General features: G+C 39.1%; 1 protein-coding gene and 1 long non-coding RNA gene across 8 annotated transcripts in view; one reads left to right on the top strand and one right to left on the bottom strand.

Annotated features, from left to right (window-relative positions):
- LOC129441879 (myosin IXb) overlaps positions 1-19,486 on the top strand; it is a 76,392-nt gene that overhangs the window by 37,023 nt on the left and 19,883 nt on the right. For 5 of the 7 annotated variants that reach the window (XM_055201613.2, XM_055201611.2, XM_055201610.2 and 2 more), the window contains exons 8-26: positions 596-685; positions 840-956; positions 1,194-1,328; positions 2,576-2,697; positions 5,704-5,845; positions 5,959-6,154; positions 6,233-6,308; positions 6,393-6,485; positions 6,702-6,809; positions 6,969-7,008; positions 10,173-10,295; positions 10,505-10,585; positions 10,686-10,796; positions 11,021-11,143; positions 11,231-11,380; positions 14,071-14,195; positions 14,280-14,777; positions 17,789-17,876; positions 18,086-18,283. In XM_055201613.2, the coding sequence (XP_055057588.2) occupies positions 596-685; positions 840-956; positions 1,194-1,328; positions 2,576-2,697; positions 5,704-5,845; positions 5,959-6,154; positions 6,233-6,308; positions 6,393-6,485; positions 6,702-6,809; positions 6,969-7,008; positions 10,173-10,295; positions 10,505-10,585; positions 10,686-10,796; positions 11,021-11,143; positions 11,231-11,380; positions 14,071-14,195; positions 14,280-14,777; positions 17,789-17,876; positions 18,086-18,283 (2,616 nt within the window). The remainder of the gene's footprint in view (positions 1-595; positions 686-839; positions 957-1,193; positions 1,329-2,575; positions 2,698-5,703; positions 5,846-5,958; positions 6,155-6,232; positions 6,309-6,392; positions 6,486-6,701; positions 6,810-6,968; positions 7,009-10,172; positions 10,296-10,504; positions 10,586-10,685; positions 10,797-11,020; positions 11,144-11,230; positions 11,381-14,070; positions 14,196-14,279; positions 14,778-17,788; positions 17,877-18,085; positions 18,284-19,486) is intronic. The other 2 variants (XM_055201614.2, XM_055201616.2) reach the window with 2 other exon arrangements.
- On the bottom strand, positions 54-518 carry LOC141366088 (uncharacterized). The gene is made up of 2 exons (XR_012371086.1): positions 367-518; positions 54-207 (listed from the first exon to the last, which is right to left on the bottom strand). It is a non-coding gene; the product is annotated as an uncharacterized lncRNA (long non-coding RNA).

Below are 19,486 nucleotides of genomic sequence, written 5' to 3'. Positions count from 1 at the left end.
TTTATATGTGCCCTGTCAATAACAGAGAGCTTTTATGTTTGCTTGTTTATTTGTTTGTTTTTTAACGCGTTTCTCTCGTATGTGCACTATTGAGGGCACTTAAACGCACGCACACACAGAGACAGAGGGTGAATCCCAAACAGCGCAACAGTCGCTCCACATAAAAAACGTTACGTTGTGTTTCGTTGCTTTATTCGCCAAATGTAGCTATGTTAATGGATTACAGTATGAGACACATTTGCGCGACTCTCTCTAAAGTTTACACATCAAGACATGCTTAATCTTTGCAGACCCGTGCAAATAGCTCGACCGTGAGTGAAACCTGCTTGAGCACGAAGGGGAGAGGGGTGGGAGACGACTGATCACCGTGAGTGAAACCCAAGCGCTAATTCATGGATGGGAGGGGCGCGGTTGACATTCATTTTCGGTTGACTTTTTCGGCTGGATTTTTTTATTTCGGCCCGAAACCGATAATGCCATTTTCGGCCAAAATTTTCGGCGGCCGAAATTTCGGTGCACCCCTATTGTCATCTTTTACAGGGAAACTTACCTTTCAATACATTTTATTTTTAATAGAGTTGTTGTGCATTTACAGGTTAAAGTGGAGCTGCTTGTGGAAGCATTGACGAAAAGAAAAGCAATGACAGCTAATGACACGCTAATCCTGCCTTACAGCCTCAATGAGGTGTGTGTGTGCACCACATTTGCATGCCACGTAGTGTTATTTGTTTATTTGACATGCTTATCGTGTGAACAAGCCCCTTAAAACATGTTGGTTTTCAATGCACATCATTTCTCTTTCTATATTTCTGTGAACCTCCTCAAACTTTTGTCTTTAGGCTATCACTGCCAGAGACTCTATGGCCAAATCTCTATACAGTGCCCTGTTTGACTGGATTGTCTTGCGAATCAATCACGCTTTACTCAACAAGAGGGATCTGGAGGAGTCTGTCCCGGTACGATCAGCTGATTTACAGCTAAATCTGTCAAATAGTTGATACATGTTTACTGAATAGTTCAAATGTATATGCAAATATATATTTGTCAGACAGGTAATGCAAATGTTTAGAAATTAAAATAAGTAACCTAAAATCAGAAGTTTTTTGATCCAACTTGTACTTTGTACAGTGTAGGTATGTGGGGGGTTGGAAACCAACTTTTTTATGTCATATTTATGTTCGTCCTCATCACAGTGCCTGTCCATTGGTGTCCTGGACATATTTGGATTTGAAGATTTCAAGATAAACAGCTTTGAACAGTTCTGCATCAATTACGCTAATGAGCAACTACAGTATTACTGCAACCAACGCATTTTCACACTTGAGCAGGTGAGTTATATTTGGGACGTGTGCTATGATGTGTCGCTGCGTCTAAAATCACATACCGTAGCAGTATGCGTGGGTGCAGTATGAATACATTTTGGACATACTTGTCGCATGTTGTCATAGTCATGTGACCTGTATGTCCTTTGATCTATCAGAACAACCGCAGCCATGATTTACAAACGTGTACATTTACACCACGGGGAGTAAATGTCTTGGTTTCTAAATCACTTAAAGAGCCGCCAGAAATATATATTTATGAGATTTTTTTATATTCACTTTTGAATTTGGCGGCTATTCGGCTTGAGTGGCCTCATGGGATAGTAAGGTGTCAATCAAATGCACGCTAAAAAATCTAGCCAGACGTGGTAGTAGTAGTTTGCCTGCTGTATTGTGAATACTGAATTCAACATACTACTCCCCCGCACTGATTTTTACTTGCTGTATAGTATGGAAGTAGGCGATTTTAGGGTGTTTTCACACATACACTGTTTAGGTCGGCCCAAATGACGTGTCGGTCCAAGTACAGTTCGTTTGGGCCAGTGTGAACACTCTGGTGCGCACTAACGGTCGCTCCGAGACCCCTCTAAACAGGTGGTCTCGGAGCGGCTGCCGCCGAACTCTGGTGCGACCCATCTGTGGTGTGAACGCTGCTCGACCTCGGGCCGAAACAAATACAGGAAGTTCTCCTCATGTTTGATCCACTGGGCTTCTATCGTGACGTTAGCCGGGTGTTATATTGTGGGTTAACAACAAACAAGGCAATTTTGGTCCGTTGCAGAGATTCACTGTTTCCTGGACGTTTGAGCTGATGATTTTATAAATGCACAGCTGTCCTCCACACACAGATATAGTGCTGGCTCCGTGAGAAGGGCTTTTAATAGAACAGTTGCGCAATTTGCCATTAAAGCAGAGACGTGCATCGTTTATCTCCATATCTTGCTAGCGTCGCTCTTCCTGTCAGGCTGGTTGTCGTGGAAACATGGGGGGTGGTCATGAGATTGTAAGAACTGTTAGAGACCAATGACAGTGCTGACCGTTGTCACATGGTGTACAGTGCGGCGTTTCGAGTATAGTAAAAACAACATATGTGAACACGGACCACACTAACTGAAAAATTATACAATGTATTTTGGTACGCTCCGAGGTCGCACCACGGTGCGCACCAACATATGTGAAAACACCCTTAGATGCAGAGTGTGTCTCCTCTGATTGATTGTGCTGAATAAGGGCATCTATATAATGTATTTAAGGCGGAGTACATGTCTGAGGGCATCACATGGCACACTGTTGACTATCCTGACAACATTGGCTGCATTAGTCTCTTCAGCAAGAAGCCCACTGGACTCTTTTATCTGCTGGATGAGGAAAGCAAGTAAGTTTGGGATGTATTATTATATGCTGTCCGTTTTCATCGATTGTGGGTAAAAGTTATTCATCAGATTGAGTTTTAATGGAAATGGGCTTGATGCAGCCAAAACTGCACTACACTGCAAAAATGACTTTCATACTTAGTATTTTTTCTTGTTTTTCATAAAATAATTTTCACACATTGTTGTTATTATTTAAATTCAATATTTTGCAAGGTTTACCTGGCAGTAAATATTAATATACATAACATATATATATTATGTTATGTGTATTAACATATATTAAATAATTACTTTTAAATCTTTAAAAAACTGAAAATTCTTCATAAGAAATAAACACAATAAAGTGTCTGAAAAATAACTGAAAATAAAAATGCTATCAAAATAAACAGACTATACCAGAACAGTCCTTAAATAGTAGCCAATCCTACTAAAGGTCAAATTAGTACTGGACCACATGTCTGTAGTGGCTGAAAAAAAAAATAATTCCTTACAGATCTTTAAGAATTGCATCCTTCACTTCCCTAAAAAATGAAATTGTGTTTGTAAATGTATGTTTTACCTGGCAGTTCATATTGAGGAGCACCATCTGATACTGTCCTATACAGGTGCTGCAGCTCCCCCTTGTGTTTTTTAGAGATGTGTGCAATCATTGCGGTGATCTGAAATAATTATGGTGATGTCAAACAATCACGATGAGACGATTATGTAATCATTGTGACAGCCCTAAGCCTATCGTGTGTTTTTTTTTTTAATATGTGTTCAGTGCGTCGATGGATCCTATGTGCGTCACGTGTCTTTCAAAATAAGTGCCTGCTGCTGACGCGTCGAAAGGTTTAATGATAAAAGAGACGCTCACGTTTGGCAGATACTCACATAATCTCATTCGTAATCAGAGTTTACTGTTAAGTTAGTGTCTTGCGTGTATTTTGTGAACGTGAGCGTCTCTTTAATCATAAACGGTTTTGACGCGTGTGCAGCAGGCACTTATTTTGACAAAACACGTGATGAACATGGTTCACATGACGCAACAAACACGAGCAACAGGCATTACACTCCAAACACATATTTTGAATTTGTGCCACTCGGAAGAGCAGTCATGAGCCGCCACTGAAAAAATATAAACTTTAAGTAAATTAATGCTTAAAACAAGCAAAAAAATTTTCTTGAAATAAGTTTACTTTTTTCATAAACGCTTAATTAAAGAAATTTTTTGCTTGTTTTAAGCACAAATTCGCTTACATTTAATTTATTTTTTGTCTAAAAACTAGACTTCTTTTCCTAGGTCATTTTGCTCATCAAGGAAATACATCTTAATTTAAGAATTCTTAGATATTTTTACTGAAAACAAGTAAAAGTAAAAAAATGATTGAGTCATTTTTTGCAGTTTAATAAACTGCATTAAAAAATTTTGAGCATGTCTGTTTAGGCAATGAAGTATATACTTCACTGGTAATAAAATAGCAACCAAACCTGTATGTTGGACACATTTGTGCATAATTGTATTATGACCCTACCAACCTACCTGTCAAATACTGTTTGCATGACCCTAAATCGTATTGTTACTTTCTTTTTAGGTTGATGTATTTAAAGATAATATCAAGATAAAGATAATTTACAAGATAATGGGTTTGTTCGACTTCATGCGTTGTTGCGCAGACCGATCGGCGGCTGACTTGAAGCAGTGCATTCCGGTTAGTAATTTTGTTCGATTTGTGCTGGCGCTGCAGGCATGTGACTGTGATGTATGGTTTTAAAGTACCGCGAGAGCGATTCGAGAGTAGCCTGCTTGCTCAGCCCATGCAGCCTCTCCAAAGCGGTTGCACAGAGTTGTGATGACGACACAGCTCTTCGTGATTGGTCGCCTCACTGATGACAACGATCACGTGCATTTCAAGTTTAATCCAACCTTCAGTTCCACTAATAAACATTATAAATTCATGTTTTTCTAACAGGTAAAACACGTTTATATGCATACATATGTTATATTGTGTCGTGTAATAAAATAAAAAGGACAATACCAAAGTCTATTGGTATTTTAATAATATAGGCTTGTTTCCCGTTATTTTCCGGGCATACAGTGTAAACAGCAATTAAAATATTTGATATAAAATGTTTCTGGTTGCAACTTTTTATTAAAAGGTTTGTTTTTTTAACAAATTCACCATCTAATTCACTTTGTTCGCAATAAAAAAAAAGGAAACACGGCGCACACATCACTACTGCAAGCTGCAAACTTCGCTGATCGGTCTGTGCAGCGTCGCATGAACTCGAACACACCTGTTATGTTAAGTAATATAAGTCTAAGGTGTGACTAGAATGTGTCTGCGGGGATTTCAAAATACCCCATAGATCATTTGTTATAGCATGTCCAAATCCCCCCTATTTGGGTGGGAGCAAAAAGTGCTATTTTGGGGGGTGTATCTTTTAAATCCCTTACCAACAGACAATGAGCGCTTTTGGTTAAAAACAGATTTGATTACTGCGAATGCAGCCTGTGACAATAGTATATTTAGTGGCGTTAATGCTACAGTTTGCTAAAAACACATTTAGAAAAGCTTTAGAGTAAAGTTAACCAGTCAGTCAGTGGATATGGGCGGGGCTTTATCAGTGTGACATCGCATTAGCAAGAGAATCAAAACAGAATGTCAAATGAGACTGCTCTGGTTTAACAGGGATTAAATAAGGAGGAGAGGGTGAATTTTTTTCCAGTGTAGGATGGTTGTGTTCACACATTGCCAACACGCACTTATATCCAAACACCTTGTAAAAGCGGATTTTGCATAATATGTGCCCTTTAATACTTGTAAAATGTTTTGAAATGTGGTAAGAGAACCGTCATCAACTTTTCCTTTGCATCGTAGCCAAAGTTATGGGCAATATTAGTCAAAAAGCAATGCATGGATGCAAATTTTGGAAATCCACCAGAAATCCTCTATCATCCTTTTTTCAGCAGACTAATTCTACACTTTAATACTTTATCTGTTATGAACATTTTCTGGGTTATGTAGTTTTCCTCAAGCCACAGATAGCACCCTACTGGAGAAATTTAAACAGCAGCACCAGGAAAACCCATTCTTCGTCCAGACCCCGGTGCGGGAGCCTGCCTTTGTGATTCTGCATTTTGCCGGCAAGGTCAAATACCAAATAAAGGTAAGAAGACGAACCCCAGAACAGAAATTATAACCAGTTGCACAAACAGTCCGAGTTAAAAAATTAGTCATCTGCGGTGGGAAATCAGTATTTAAGATGTTATTGCTTTACAGGACTTCAGGGAGAAGAACACGGACCACATGAGGCCGGATATTGTTGCCTTGCTGCGGAGCAGTGAGTGCAGTTACCTGAGGCAGCTGATCGGTACCGATCCAGTGGCTGTGTTCAGATGGGGTATACTCAGGGCCACCATACGCACTTTGGCCGTGTTTAATGAGGCCGGACGACGCTGGGCACAAAAACATCCAGGTAATGACTGATATTAACTCTTAATGTGCACAGAAGTGGATGTGCAGCCACTAATGATTGTTTTTTTTTAAATATCAGATCAGATCAAGCGCTACACCAGACGTTCACTTGGACAAATTAGAAAACCCAGCACGGCGGTAGAGATGCTGAAGACGTAAGTCAGATGGGTCGGTTCGAGAATCGTTTAAATGTAATTCGTACAAATAAGACTTTTAACTGCTTTTCTTCATCTAAACAGCCAAAAATCTGTGATTGAGTTTTCATTCGATCGATCTGAAGACGGTCCACTTGAAGTGTTTGAGGACATTTTTGCTTCATTTGAAAATAAGAAGTAAGCTTAGCTTTACCGTCGATGTAGCTCGGAGATCTTTGTGTTGCATAATTTGTGTCTTTGGGTTCCTCTTCATTTGATGATTTTTTTTCCTGTGAATTAACATGAGGTTCTTTTTCTGTGAATCGGTGATTGATTCATTTTAGCTGTGTACTTCATAATGTTATTGTATACATCTCTCCACACTTTTCTACATTTGGTGTTGGGTTGAATCAGGGAATTGCATGCCAAAGTCATCCACACCATTCAGCAATCTGGTGGTGAAGTTCCTCACAAGCTGCGTCTGTCCACAATTTCTTTGAGGAAGTCTCGTCTCTTCTGTCAGTGAGTGTTCTGTCACCAGCTTTGTGTGGCTGCGTCACTACTTTCTGTTTCACTTTGTGTTTGTTATCTGTAAATGAAAAATGAAACCTAACAGGTTATATTTGTTATTTTGCACAATGTTTCGTCCAGTCTTCTAACTTTTATCTTACCAATGTTTAGGAAGAACAGGCCAAACAAACACAAGCAACTAATTCCTAAGGTAAATACAAGCATCAGATTGTTGATTCAAAGGTGCAAGCCAAGGCAAACATTGTTACTATTGCTCAGATTTGGTTTAAACACATTGTCATGCAGTTTACATTTGCATACATGCTCTTATCCAAAGTGACTTCAAGCCTTCAAGGTACATTTTATCAGTATATGTGATACATTGGGACTGAACCCATAACCTTCAGGCTGCTAATGCAATGCTCTACAAAGAATTGCAACCGAAAGGAGCACCTTGGGAACCCCCTAATATTGTGCTAGCATAGAAATCTGCTATCAACCACTTTGAACACCTTAGGAACTGCATAGCAACGTGCTTTGCCATGTGCTAACAACCCCTTTTAAAAATCTTGGGAACCACATAGCAACATGTTAGCAACCGTTCGGAAATCCATGGGAACTACATAGCATTGTGCTAGCATAGCAGCGTGCTAATGACCACTCTAAACACCTAAGAAACCCCTTAACAATGTGTTATTAGCACGTCTGTGTGCTAACAACCACTTTAAACAACTTGGTATTGTGCTAGCATAGAAATCTGTTAACAACCACTTGGAACCACATAGAACCCAACCTTAGGAACTGCATAGCAACGTGCTAGCAACCGCCAGGAAGACACAGGGAACAATATAGCAGCATGCTAGCAACCATTTGGAACACCATAGAAACCGTGTTGCTTTGTGCTAACAACCCCTTTAAAAGTGTAGGGAACCACATAGAAACATGTTAGCAACCGTTCGGAAAACTATGGGAACTACATAGTATTGTGTTAGCATAGCAACGTGCTAATTACCACCCTAAACACCTAAGAAACCCCTTAGCAATGTGTTAACAACCCCTCTACCAAAGGTACCACATAGCAGCATGCTAACAACTGTTCAGAACACCTTGGGAATGGCATAGCAACGTTTTAGCAACCACTCGGAACACCTCGAGAACCACATAGTATTGTGCTAGCATAGAAATCTGTTAACCACTTGTAACACCTTAGGAACAGCATAGCAATGTGTTAACAACCCCTCTAAAAACCTAGGGAACCACATATCAGCATCCTAGCAACCGTTCAGAACACCTTGGGAACCGTATAGCAACATGTTAACAACCGCTCTAAAAACCTGAGTTACCACATAGCAGCAGATTTGCAACCATTTTGAACACTTTGGGAACTGCATGGCTGTGTGCTGACAACCACTTTGAACACCTTAGGAACTGCATAGCGACGTGCTTGCAACCGCCAGGAACACACAGGGAACGACATAGCAACATGTTAGCAACCATTTGGAACACCATAGGAACTGTTTTGTCATGTGCTAACAACTCCTTTAAATATCTAGGGAACCACATAGCAACATATTAGCAACCGTTCTGAAAACCATGGGAACTACATAGCATTGTGCTAGCATAGCAGCGTGGTAATGACCACTCTAAACACCTAAGAAACCCCTTAACAATGTGTTATTAGCACGTCTGTGTGTTAACAACCACTTTGAACAACTAAGGAAACCCATAGTATTGTGCTAGCAAAGAAATCTGTTAATCACTTTGAACACCTTAGGAACTGCATAGCGACGTGCTTGCAACCGCCAGGAACACACAGGGAACGACATAGCAACATGTTAGCAACCATTTGGAACACCATTGGAACCGTGTTGCCATGTGCTAACAACCCATTTAAAAGTGTAGGGAACCACATAGCAACACGTAAGAAAACCGTTCAGAAACCATGGGAACTACATAGCATTGTGGTAGCATAGCAACGTGCTAACGACCACTCTAAACACCTAAGAAACCCCTTAGCAATGTGTTAACAACCCCTCTAAAAACCTAAGGTACCACATAGCAGCATGCTAACAACTGTTCAGAACACCTTGGGAACCGCATAGCAACGTTTTAACAACCACTTGAAACACCTTAGGAACTGCATAGCAACGTGCTAGCAACTGTTCGAAACACCTTAAGGCCGGGGTATACCTTTTTTGCATCTTTCCGAGTGTACTCCCCATGGCTACATGCGGATGGCCGCGTTCGACACTATACGCAATACAAATGATTTCTTATTCAAATTATTAGTCTAACAGGCCGTCAGGGCAGCACTGATTTGGCAACATTTACATTACATTAAAACATTACGATAGGTGAAGAAAAGTAACTGATCCATCACTGCAACCAAGTTCAGAACAACCAACAAGACAAAAAAGAACAGGAATCAAACACCACGGTAACGGACATGCTCCACAGCTCTCCGTTCCCGGAAGAAGTAAAAATTAAAGAAAAACGATGGTGTGTGTGCAAATGCTGTCTATTTCCTTTGTAAAATTGTTTGTAGTGGAGTGTCCTGTCTAAATATTTTCACGCGCATGCGCCGTCGTATGCGGACTGTACGCGCACTGTCTGCGCGGTCTTAAATTTTGGGCTGCACGCGGACGGTCCGCGTGGCCGACCGCGAACCCTCCTGATGATGAAAATGATGTCATGCGGATGGGGCGCATACGCGGACGTCCCTAATATACTTTCGGCTTTAGGAACCACATTGCAACATGCTAACAACACTTCTGAAAACCTATGGAACCACATAGCAGCAGTTTAGCAACCACTCGGAACACTTTGAGAACCGCATAGTATTGTGCTAGCATAGCAATGTGCTAACAACCACTCTTAGGAACCCCATAGTATTTTGCTAGCAACGGCTCTGAGCACATTAGGCACTTTGTTGCAACATGTTAACAACCATTCTGAAAACTTAGGGAACCACATAGCAGTTCGCTACCAACCACTTGGAACACCTTGGGAACTGCATAGTATTGTACTAGCATAGCTGTGTGCTAACAACCACTCTGGTTGAACCCCTAAGCAACGTGCTAAGAACCACTCTGGTTGAACCACTAAGGAACATGCTAACAACCAATCAGAACACGTTAGGAAATCATTTAGCAACATGCTAACTGCCACTCTGTTTCGGAAACTGTGTAGCAACATGCTAATAATAATAACCAGTGAGAACACCGTAGGAACCATAAAGCAACATTGTCAACTACACAGAAAGCCCTAACATCATGTCAGCCAGCTATACACAAACAAGCACCATTCTCAGTCTCATTTGTATATTTTAAAATGTGCAGTTGCCCTAAATGTTACTCTTTTTCACTTTCTGAGCAGAATCTCGTAGATTCGCGATCTTTGAAGCTCATCATGGGCCTTACCCAGCACAATCGCGTGACCAGGTCCCTGCTTCACCTGCACACCAAGAAGAAACCTCCAAGCATCAGCGCCCAGTTCCAGGTTCAATATAATTTTCTTAAGTGTTGAAAACAAACGCTCACGCATCACTTGTTCCATCTCTGTGTGAAAGCCTCTTGCGGTGACTGTAAATGAGATAAAAGCTTGGAACCGTAAGCTGTGGGGAGGTTTTGATATGATTATAAGGGTTTAATGGACGCTGATGGACAAAACAATGAGTCACATCCTTTGATACAATTTGTGATGTACAGGCATCTCTAAGCAAGCTGTTGGAAACGCTCAGGAAAGCAGAACCGTTCTTTGTTCGCTGCATCAGATCTAATGCTGATAAGGTATAGCAGATAGGTGTTATAGTTTCAAATTATATTAATGTGTGGAAGGACAAGTGAATAATTTGGGTTGTCTTTTTGGTGGGTTTACTTGTGCTTGCAGAGGGAGATGCACTTTGATGATGCCCTGGTTCTGCAGCAGTTGAGGTACACAGGCATGTTACAAACAGTTCGGATACGGAGGTCTGGGTATGGAGCCAAATTCACCTTCAAGGTAATCAATAAATTATTTGATTGATTAAATTGAGCAATATTATAAAGTAATAATACAATTAATTTTGTATTAAGTGTATTCGTTTTTTTTTCTTGATTTCTAATCTTGCACAAAATTAAAAACAGCAATACACAATCCAACATGTCTTTCTAGTAAATATGCATTGTGATTGTCTTTTATTAGTAGATTTATAATAAATGTATTGGTTTGTCCTGTACATGAAGGAGTTTATAGATCAGTTCAGAGTGCTGCTGCCAAAGGAAATATCATCACCTCAGGAGGAAATCGCTAACCTGCTGAGAAAAATGGGATTACCAAGCTCCAGTTTTCAGATCGGCCAGACTAAGGTTTTCACTCTTCACTAAACAAGGACTCCAAATGTGTAATTCAGATGCAGTTTTCCATTAATAATACGAGTCTATCTGTCTGCACAGGTCTTCTTGAAAGAAACCGAGAGGCAAAAACTCCAGGAAACGCTTCATAAGGAAGTGATGCAACGCATTATCATTTTGCAAAGGTGGTTTCGTGCTTGTTTGACAAGGAAGCACTACCTGCAAGAGAGGAAAGGAATTATAACTATACAGGTAACTGATTTGGTTTGGCTGAATTTGGTTGGGGACTTTCCCCTTGTCATGCAATCAAATGCAACCTTTTGTGAAAGGAAATCAACAGTGTGTTCCAGTTTTAAATGTAATTTGAATTAAGGATTTAATGCTGATTTTTTTCAGTCAAATTTTATGATCAGAAGTTTAATTTAATATTGTAACATTGACTCCTCAAAATATGAAGAGCTCAGATGCAAAAACCCTTTTAAGTGCATCTGACATGTTTTTTTTTACATGATTAAGTATTTGATGCATGCCGAGAGCATTTGGTTAATATCATTGGGTCGCATTTACTAATAATTGTGTACGTTTTTCGTATTATACGCACACTTCTCACAAAAACTTTCTTCCTAATTCACAACACGTGCCTACGCACATGAATTTGTTCTTATACTTGTTCTTATGTTAGGTTGGTAATTGGCATAAATCACGCCCAAACCAGCTTAATATAAGGGTTTTGCGCAGCGCTGGTCCAAAGAAAATATTAGAGCAGTTTGTCATAGAAGCAAAAGAGCTTGAAAAGAAATCCATGATCATTATTATCGGTAAAGTTCTGTTTTGCATTACATTCTTTATTTGGGAGGTTTTGGAAGCCAGTGCTGTTCACCAACCGGAGTAACATTTAATAAGTATTGGATGCGTTAACAAATATGACATTTAATTAATATGACAGAGACGCGCAACTGTATCTGAAATAAAACAGACAGGCGATCAAGTGATTGATGTTTAGACTTCATTATATGAAAGTGTCTGCTTAATGTTTAGAGATTTAAAAAGTGAGGAAGAAAAGCGTGAAGATTTTTCATTACGTGCATCTTCTTTATATGTTCACAAAAAAAATAAGTAGGCTATAATAATGTATAATATAATGTATACATTAATAGATCAATACAGGAAATATTATTATAATATAAAATATAATCATGTAAATTTTATATATCAACATTATCATACACATTATAATTATAGTATTATAATTTTTTGCGTACATTTAGAAGACATTTTGATATGAAAGTTTTTGTTGTAGCACGATTTGCGTGAAAACATACGTAAGCACATCTCACGCACAAATTAGTGTTAATAAGTGAGACCCATTGTCTTATTTTTGACAGAGGTTGTGTTTAGCGGCCTTTGCATCTGAGCTTCTTGTATGATAATTGGTTTTATATCTGTCTTGCTGTAACTGTATCAATCTAAATTAGTTGGTCTCGCCTCCGAACTTATACCATTGGTTGTTATCAAACCGAACAATTAGGGCTGTGCAAAAATATTGATACAGCTAACTATCGTGATACATTTTTCCACGATAGTGTATCGATATTTCACTCTCTACTATCAATATTTTTTTTAAAAACATCAAATCCCTCTGTGTGCGTCAAACGACCTCTTCCGCCGCTGTAGTTGTCGCTGTCCAGTTGTCTATCATATATACGGCCATTTGGCCAATGTCTCAGAAGTTAACGGGAGTGAGAAAATGGCAGAAAATTTAAAAACACCTGCAGCTTTCAAAGCCGACATGTGGAAGCACTTTGGCTTTAAAAAAAAGTAAAAAAAATCAGCTCTATTGCAATGTATTGCAACATGCAATGTATACACATGATCCATGTATCATGCTATGTATCGTGAGGCCCTTGCCAATACCCAGCCCTACGAACAATGGGTCTCATTTACTAATAATTGCGTACGTTTTCACATTTCACGTTTCCATGATCATATTTATTATCGGTAATGTTCTGTTTTGTTTATATTTATTTTCAAGCGGTGGAGGAATCCAAATATGCTGTGTGTAACATTAGTTAAAAAGAAGTATGGGATGCGATAACAAAGACATTTAATATGACTTGACCAGAGATGTGCATCTGTATCATAAATAAAACAAACAGGACATTAAGTGATTGATGTTTGTACTTCTCATAACATTTACATAACGTTTACATTAGCATTAAGCAGACGCTTTCATATATAGAGATTTAAAAAGTGAGGAAGCAAAGCATGAAGATTTCTCATTACGCGCATCTTCTTTATATGTGTAGAAAAAATAATTAGGCTATAATAATGTATAATATACTGTATATAATAATATATATATGTAATAACAAAAATATTATAATATAAAATATAATAATGTATATTTTATATATCAACATTATAATTATAGCCTAGTATTTGATTATAGCGTACTTGATATTTGTATACATGTGGCATTATTTGTTCTTTTATACATTTAGAAGACATTTTAAAACAAAGATTTTGCTAAATCATTTGTTTGTGAAAACGTCCATCTCGCACACAAATCTGTGTTTACGCATGCTTAGTGAATGAGACCAAAGGCAGTTTCCCGGACAGGTTTTAGGTTAGTCCAGGACTAGGCCTTATTAATATTCGTCATTTAAGACGTTTTTATAAACAAATGTTATGAGCTGGGAAAGAAGAAAGTATTATATCAAAAAATGACACACTTTAGTAAAATGAAACATTTTTGTCCTTTTTTTAAGTTTACTTGTACATTTCTGTAAAGCTGTGTTGCAACAATGCTAAATTGTGAAAAGTGCTAAAATGTAATTGAATTTGTATGCCAATCGCATAAATCCGATGCATTTGCTTAGTTGGGAATCCCTGCATTAGCTCATATTCGATCTGAACAAATGTTTTACCCTCTTACCCCTCAGCGATCCTGGCGTAGTTTCCGGGACACGACCCGATGCAGGGCAGCTACTGTGATCCAGGCCGCATGGCGAAAGTCCCAAGAGAGAGCCGACTATCTGAAGAGGAGAGAAACACTCAAAGGACAGATGTGCGTCCAAGTTACAATCATTACTGACACTTGAATATGTTTATTTGCTTTAGGATAAAACAGTGGTATTGCTCTTAATTTCAGATCTTCTCAAGAAATTGGCCGTTTGAACAAGAAGGAAACGACCCAAGAGAAGACGAAAGAACCAGAACCAAGTCCCCAGAGAAGCAAGACTAAACCGCTGCCTCCACTGCCAGATGTAACCCGCACAACTCAAGGGGAGAAGGAACTGGTGCCGTCATTAAACACAGACACCAGGCCTAAGGTCACCATACAAATTAATCCTGACTGGGCAGAGCGACCCAACATCAACAATGAGGACCAGACGGGTCGACAGAACAGAGACAAGAGCGACAACAATAGTGAAAGTAAAGGATCTCATCCTGGCCTCTCTCGGCCTGTCTCGCTTCCACTGAACATGATCCAGAGTGGATCCAATGCTGCACAACTTCAGCGCCACAACAAGACAAACCGGTTAATAGAGAAGCCGGTCAAATGGAAGGAAATTAGCAGCGAAATACAGCTGGAGAAAATCGATTCTGAGATTATACGACTTCAGAATCAAAGGGCAATGGGATTACGGTAAGAGTTGGGTCTTTTCCAGATGTCCTTTGATCATTGTCTAAAATAAGGTGAAAGTATTGGTATCTTTTCCTAAGCCTCGTAATGCTTCGTTCTCACCAGCCGCGGTAGAGGCGTCAAGCGCGAGTGATTTCAATGTTAAGTCAATGTGCGGCGCGAATGAGGCGTTTAGCCCAATATGGTAGATGTGATTCCGCTTCATTCGCACGTCTAGTTTGCGCGAAAGGCGCGAAATGAGCGTTACCGCGGCAAACACGCGAGTTGGAAAATTTGAATTTTGGCAAAAAAATTCGCCACGTTAACCAATCAGGAGCTTGCTCTAGTAGTGGCGTGATTACAGGAAGCTAGTGGAGTCGCAGAAGCCCCTCCCATGATGCAAATTTCCTCATGAATACCTCGATGACTAGAATTTCACGCACGACTTTCACGCGCTAAAGAAGCGAGTAAACTCAAAATGTTCATGCGGCAAACTAGACGCGGTAGACGCGATTTTGACGCCTCAAACGCAGCTGGTGTGAACCCACGGTAAGAGACTTTTAAAAATTAAGGAGTGCAATTAAGATTTGTTTAGTACATGTATGAAGTCAAGTGTAGTTCATTTATTTAAATATAGGCGATGTTTAATGTTTGACAGCAGATTCCAGATAAATTGTTTGATGACATTTTACAATAAGGTTGTATTTGTAAATACATTAGATAACATGAACTAACAATGAACAATATATTTTTTAATCATTTATTAATCTTTGGTAATGTTAGTAATGTTATGTGCCAGTACAATTGTTCATGTTAGTTCATCGTGCATTAAAGGTATAGCGGAAGAATTTTAGAAAAGAACCACCCTCTCCACTTAAAAAAAAAAAAATGCGATTGCGCAACACTACCTGCTCCCAAGAGGGAACGCCTATTAAACGTGTGCACGAGCCTAGTTCTTCTTATGCACACTCTGTTTACAAGTTGCTGTCGGCATGGCTCATACATTGAGATGTTTACCGTGTCTGCGCGGTTCGTGACTTGTGCCAGGGCTAGAATCGCTAATCATAGCTTAAATCAACTTTTACTTGCAGTGATTTTAAATGGATTTCTCCAAATAGCATGACAAACTTTACCTGTCAACTGTGTCAAGTAGAAACTTCCCGACTGAGGCATCAGTGGGAAGCCCAACCTGTGCTTTTAGCGCACACCAGCGTGTGAAAAATTCCCCAAAAAAACACTCTGGTCTTGTTTCTTTCTTCAGAGGCCTTTCTGTTCTTGTCATGCAATTCGTAAACACTTTCTCTCTTGCTACCCTCAGACATTTTGAAAAAACACGGTGAGAACGGCACGCTTCAATGAGTGGCTGTAACCGTAGCCCACCACACCTATATACTAGGGCTGGGCAAAAAAATATATTTTTTATTAATCGTTTCTTTTCTGTGGTTGATTCAAAATCGATTCTCACAGGCCACGAATCAATTTTTTTCCCATTTTATTTCCGCAAACATTGAACGTAAGATTAACGTTAATCTAATTACTAGTCTTCTACACCTTTTTTTGCCAAGGAGCTAGAGGCGAGCCTGTCATTCATTCATTCAGTCTATATTCTAATATATTCTAATATAATATTCTATATAATCTATATTCATTGAGTTGAATCGAGAATCGGGTATAAAAATCAAGTCGAGAATCGGAATTGAAAATCAGATCGAGAATCGAAATTGAATCAATTTGATAGCTTGTGAATCGAAATCAAATCGATCTGAAACATCTGAATCGATACCCAGCCCTAATATACACCTCAAAGTGTGCATGTGCAGAAAGCGAACCTAGGGACGAGCACATATGACGCCCTTACGTAAACATATCACCAGAATGATTGACAACTAGGATGACCAAATAGTCTTGATGATCCACCCGGAAAAAGAAAATCCTCCGCAATACCTTTAACTAATGTTAACAGTTACTTTTGATTTTAAAAATGCATTAGTAAATGCTACATGAACCAAGATTAATATACGAGGAGTTCAGATGCGAAACCCTTGTCTTACATGTTTTCTTGAAAATGAGCATTTTTTATCAAGCTCTTTTGTTTAGGTTCAGTAATTTCACTTTTATGGCAATGACAAGGTTAATAGTCAGTAATTGACATACCTTATTTTCCCAAATGTCACTTTAGTCATTAAAGGCAGGGTGCATGATCTTTGAACGAAGCCAATGTTGATATTTGAAATCACCTAAACAAACATGCCCCTACCGCAATAGAATCTGGACCTACTTTTGATAGACCCGCCCCACACATACGCGTTGGCAACAATGTCGGTTAGTAGACATGCCCCTAACTGCTGACTCGACCCGACTCCCTTTTCCAAAGTGTTTTTCAAAAATCATCCACCCCGCCTTTAAATTTGACTCTTTCGCTTCAGAACCCTCTAAGTGCATGCAAGATCTGTTGGCAAAAACCAGCAACCTCTACAAAAATCCACTTTTTTGGACAAGACATAGTAAACAGGTGAAAAATCACTAAGGATGCAACTAGAAACATTGCAAATTATGAAATTTAGAATTTAAAAAGTAGAAACTGAATCGCACTTTAGGGTGTCACTGCCACATTTGGGTTGCATTCAGTTCTAATGGACACAAGTTTGAATGTGATCCACAGTTGTTTTGCGCGGCCATTGTTTATCCAATTTATCTTTTGTACACCCGTTGGGGGGTTAGCAGGTTATGCCAATGAAGCAGTATTTCTGAATGGCCTAAGGCCAGGATTAAGCGCTTTTGAAGGTATTTGATGAACGTATAATACGTGTTGAGTGCATTCTGTCAATATCATTATCTTAGTCTTGACAGAGGTGAAGTTTAATGACTTTTGCATCTGAGCTCCTTATTTGTAACATTTACTTCGTTTAATACTTTGTTTTATAATGCGCTTTAAAATGCGGCTTAAATGTCCGAATGCTTTCGGAGCCACTGGAGTTTTGTTGCTTAAATGATCTTTTATATTAATTTTCCTTACCTGTTTTATTAAATATTAGGAAAAGTGGCATGTCTCAGTCCTTGGAAAATGTCTACAGAATGAGTTCTTCAGAGTCGGACAGCTCCACGTCATCTTCCAGAAATGAGGTACCGTGTACAAAACCCAGCTGTAATCTGTCCGCTCATAAAATCACAAACGCCTCAAAAACGTCTGTTTACAAAAGCACACTTTTTTGTTCCCAGCAACAGATAATAAATTCATTAAATTGTACAGATTTTGTGGTGTCTATAGATAACTGGATCAACAGGTACAGGTTGAACTCTCTTTATCACCTAAACCGGTTCACGTATCGTAGGTTAATGATCGGGGCCGTAAGCGTTTCAGACACAAGCGCAGGCTAGCACGTCCCCGCAGCGGACTGCATCTGGAGCATCAGGATCTAGATGACATGGAGTTCTGGAGTTTTCCCTTACCTCCCATAAGTCCCTCAACGCCCATGTCCAGCATGAAACTGGAGCCTTTGGTAAAAGACCAAGCCGGTCAAAATCACAAGGTCCGTAAGAGCTGCAGTAGTGGGCCTTGCTTTTGCACGCGGCAGTCAATCAGAATCAGCTTCACGATTTATTTCGACCGTTTCAAAGACCTCTCTTTGGAAACCGAGCTGATCCTGTTTTCAGATGTTTCTGACTGGAAGCTGGTTTCTGACCTTTTTTGTTTGCTAATTTATTGTAACGGTGTACCGTACATACCGATGCTGTCGCTAGTAAGGGTAATGTTTTCTGAATGTTGATGTTTAAAGTCAGGCCACTGCAGTCAGTGGACACAGGTCTGGTTTAAATGTAGGACAGTTTATAACTAAAACCAATGCTTTTGATGTCTCTTCATAATATAACTAATGTAACTGTTTATGATTGTATAACTTGGGTCTAATTATCATGATCCTAATACTAGAATATAATAACCATATACACATCCTGTTTTATAATAACAACTTGGTAGTTTCTTGTTTATAACACTCACTCATAATTGGTTCCAGCTTTGAACAGCTGCAGTATCTGTTTTTTGTGAAGTATATTTCTTTTTTTAAACTCATGTGATTTCACATTGATAGATACTGTGGCTCCGAAAAGCTGTGCTATTTATCTTAGATTTAGAATTAGTTCACCCCCAAATGAAAATTTTGTCTTACTCGCCCTCATGTCGTTTCATACCCGTAAGACCTTTGTTCATCTTTGGAACGCAAATTAAGGCATTTTTGATTTTATTAATATATGTTCACATTTCGCATGTGCAGAAAACGTGACCGCGTGACACTAAAATAACAAGTTGCACAGCATTTGCATTGCTCCTCATTTGAACGCGCTCATTGAGCGTCTATTAGGGATGGGATGAAAATTTCATATCACGATTATAGTGACCGACGTTATCACGGTTATCAATATTATCATGGTTTTGTTAAAATGAGATGGAAATGTTCAAAAAGAACTTATACACACACTGAAAACATTTGAACAAGTTTTATTTTTGAAAATCAAAATTTAATATTTCACGTCCCTGAAATTATTTCTATGGTAAAAAATAAATAAATCTGCCTTAATAAGTTTACAATGAATGAATAAAATACATTATCCCTTAAATGCTTTCTTGTGCAAAAAACTATGTTGCATGTGCGCCTGCATCAAACTGATTCTGGCTGGACAGGATTTACCGCAAGTTTTCAAAATCACGGCAATCAAACATGGTTGTAATGATAATT

The sequence above is a fragment of the Misgurnus anguillicaudatus genome, chromosome 2 (genome assembly GCF_027580225.2).
Source record: "Misgurnus anguillicaudatus chromosome 2, ASM2758022v2, whole genome shotgun sequence".
Taxonomy (NCBI): Eukaryota; Metazoa; Chordata; class Actinopteri; order Cypriniformes; family Cobitidae; genus Misgurnus; species Misgurnus anguillicaudatus.
This window is presented reverse-complemented; position numbering and strand designations above follow the sequence as displayed.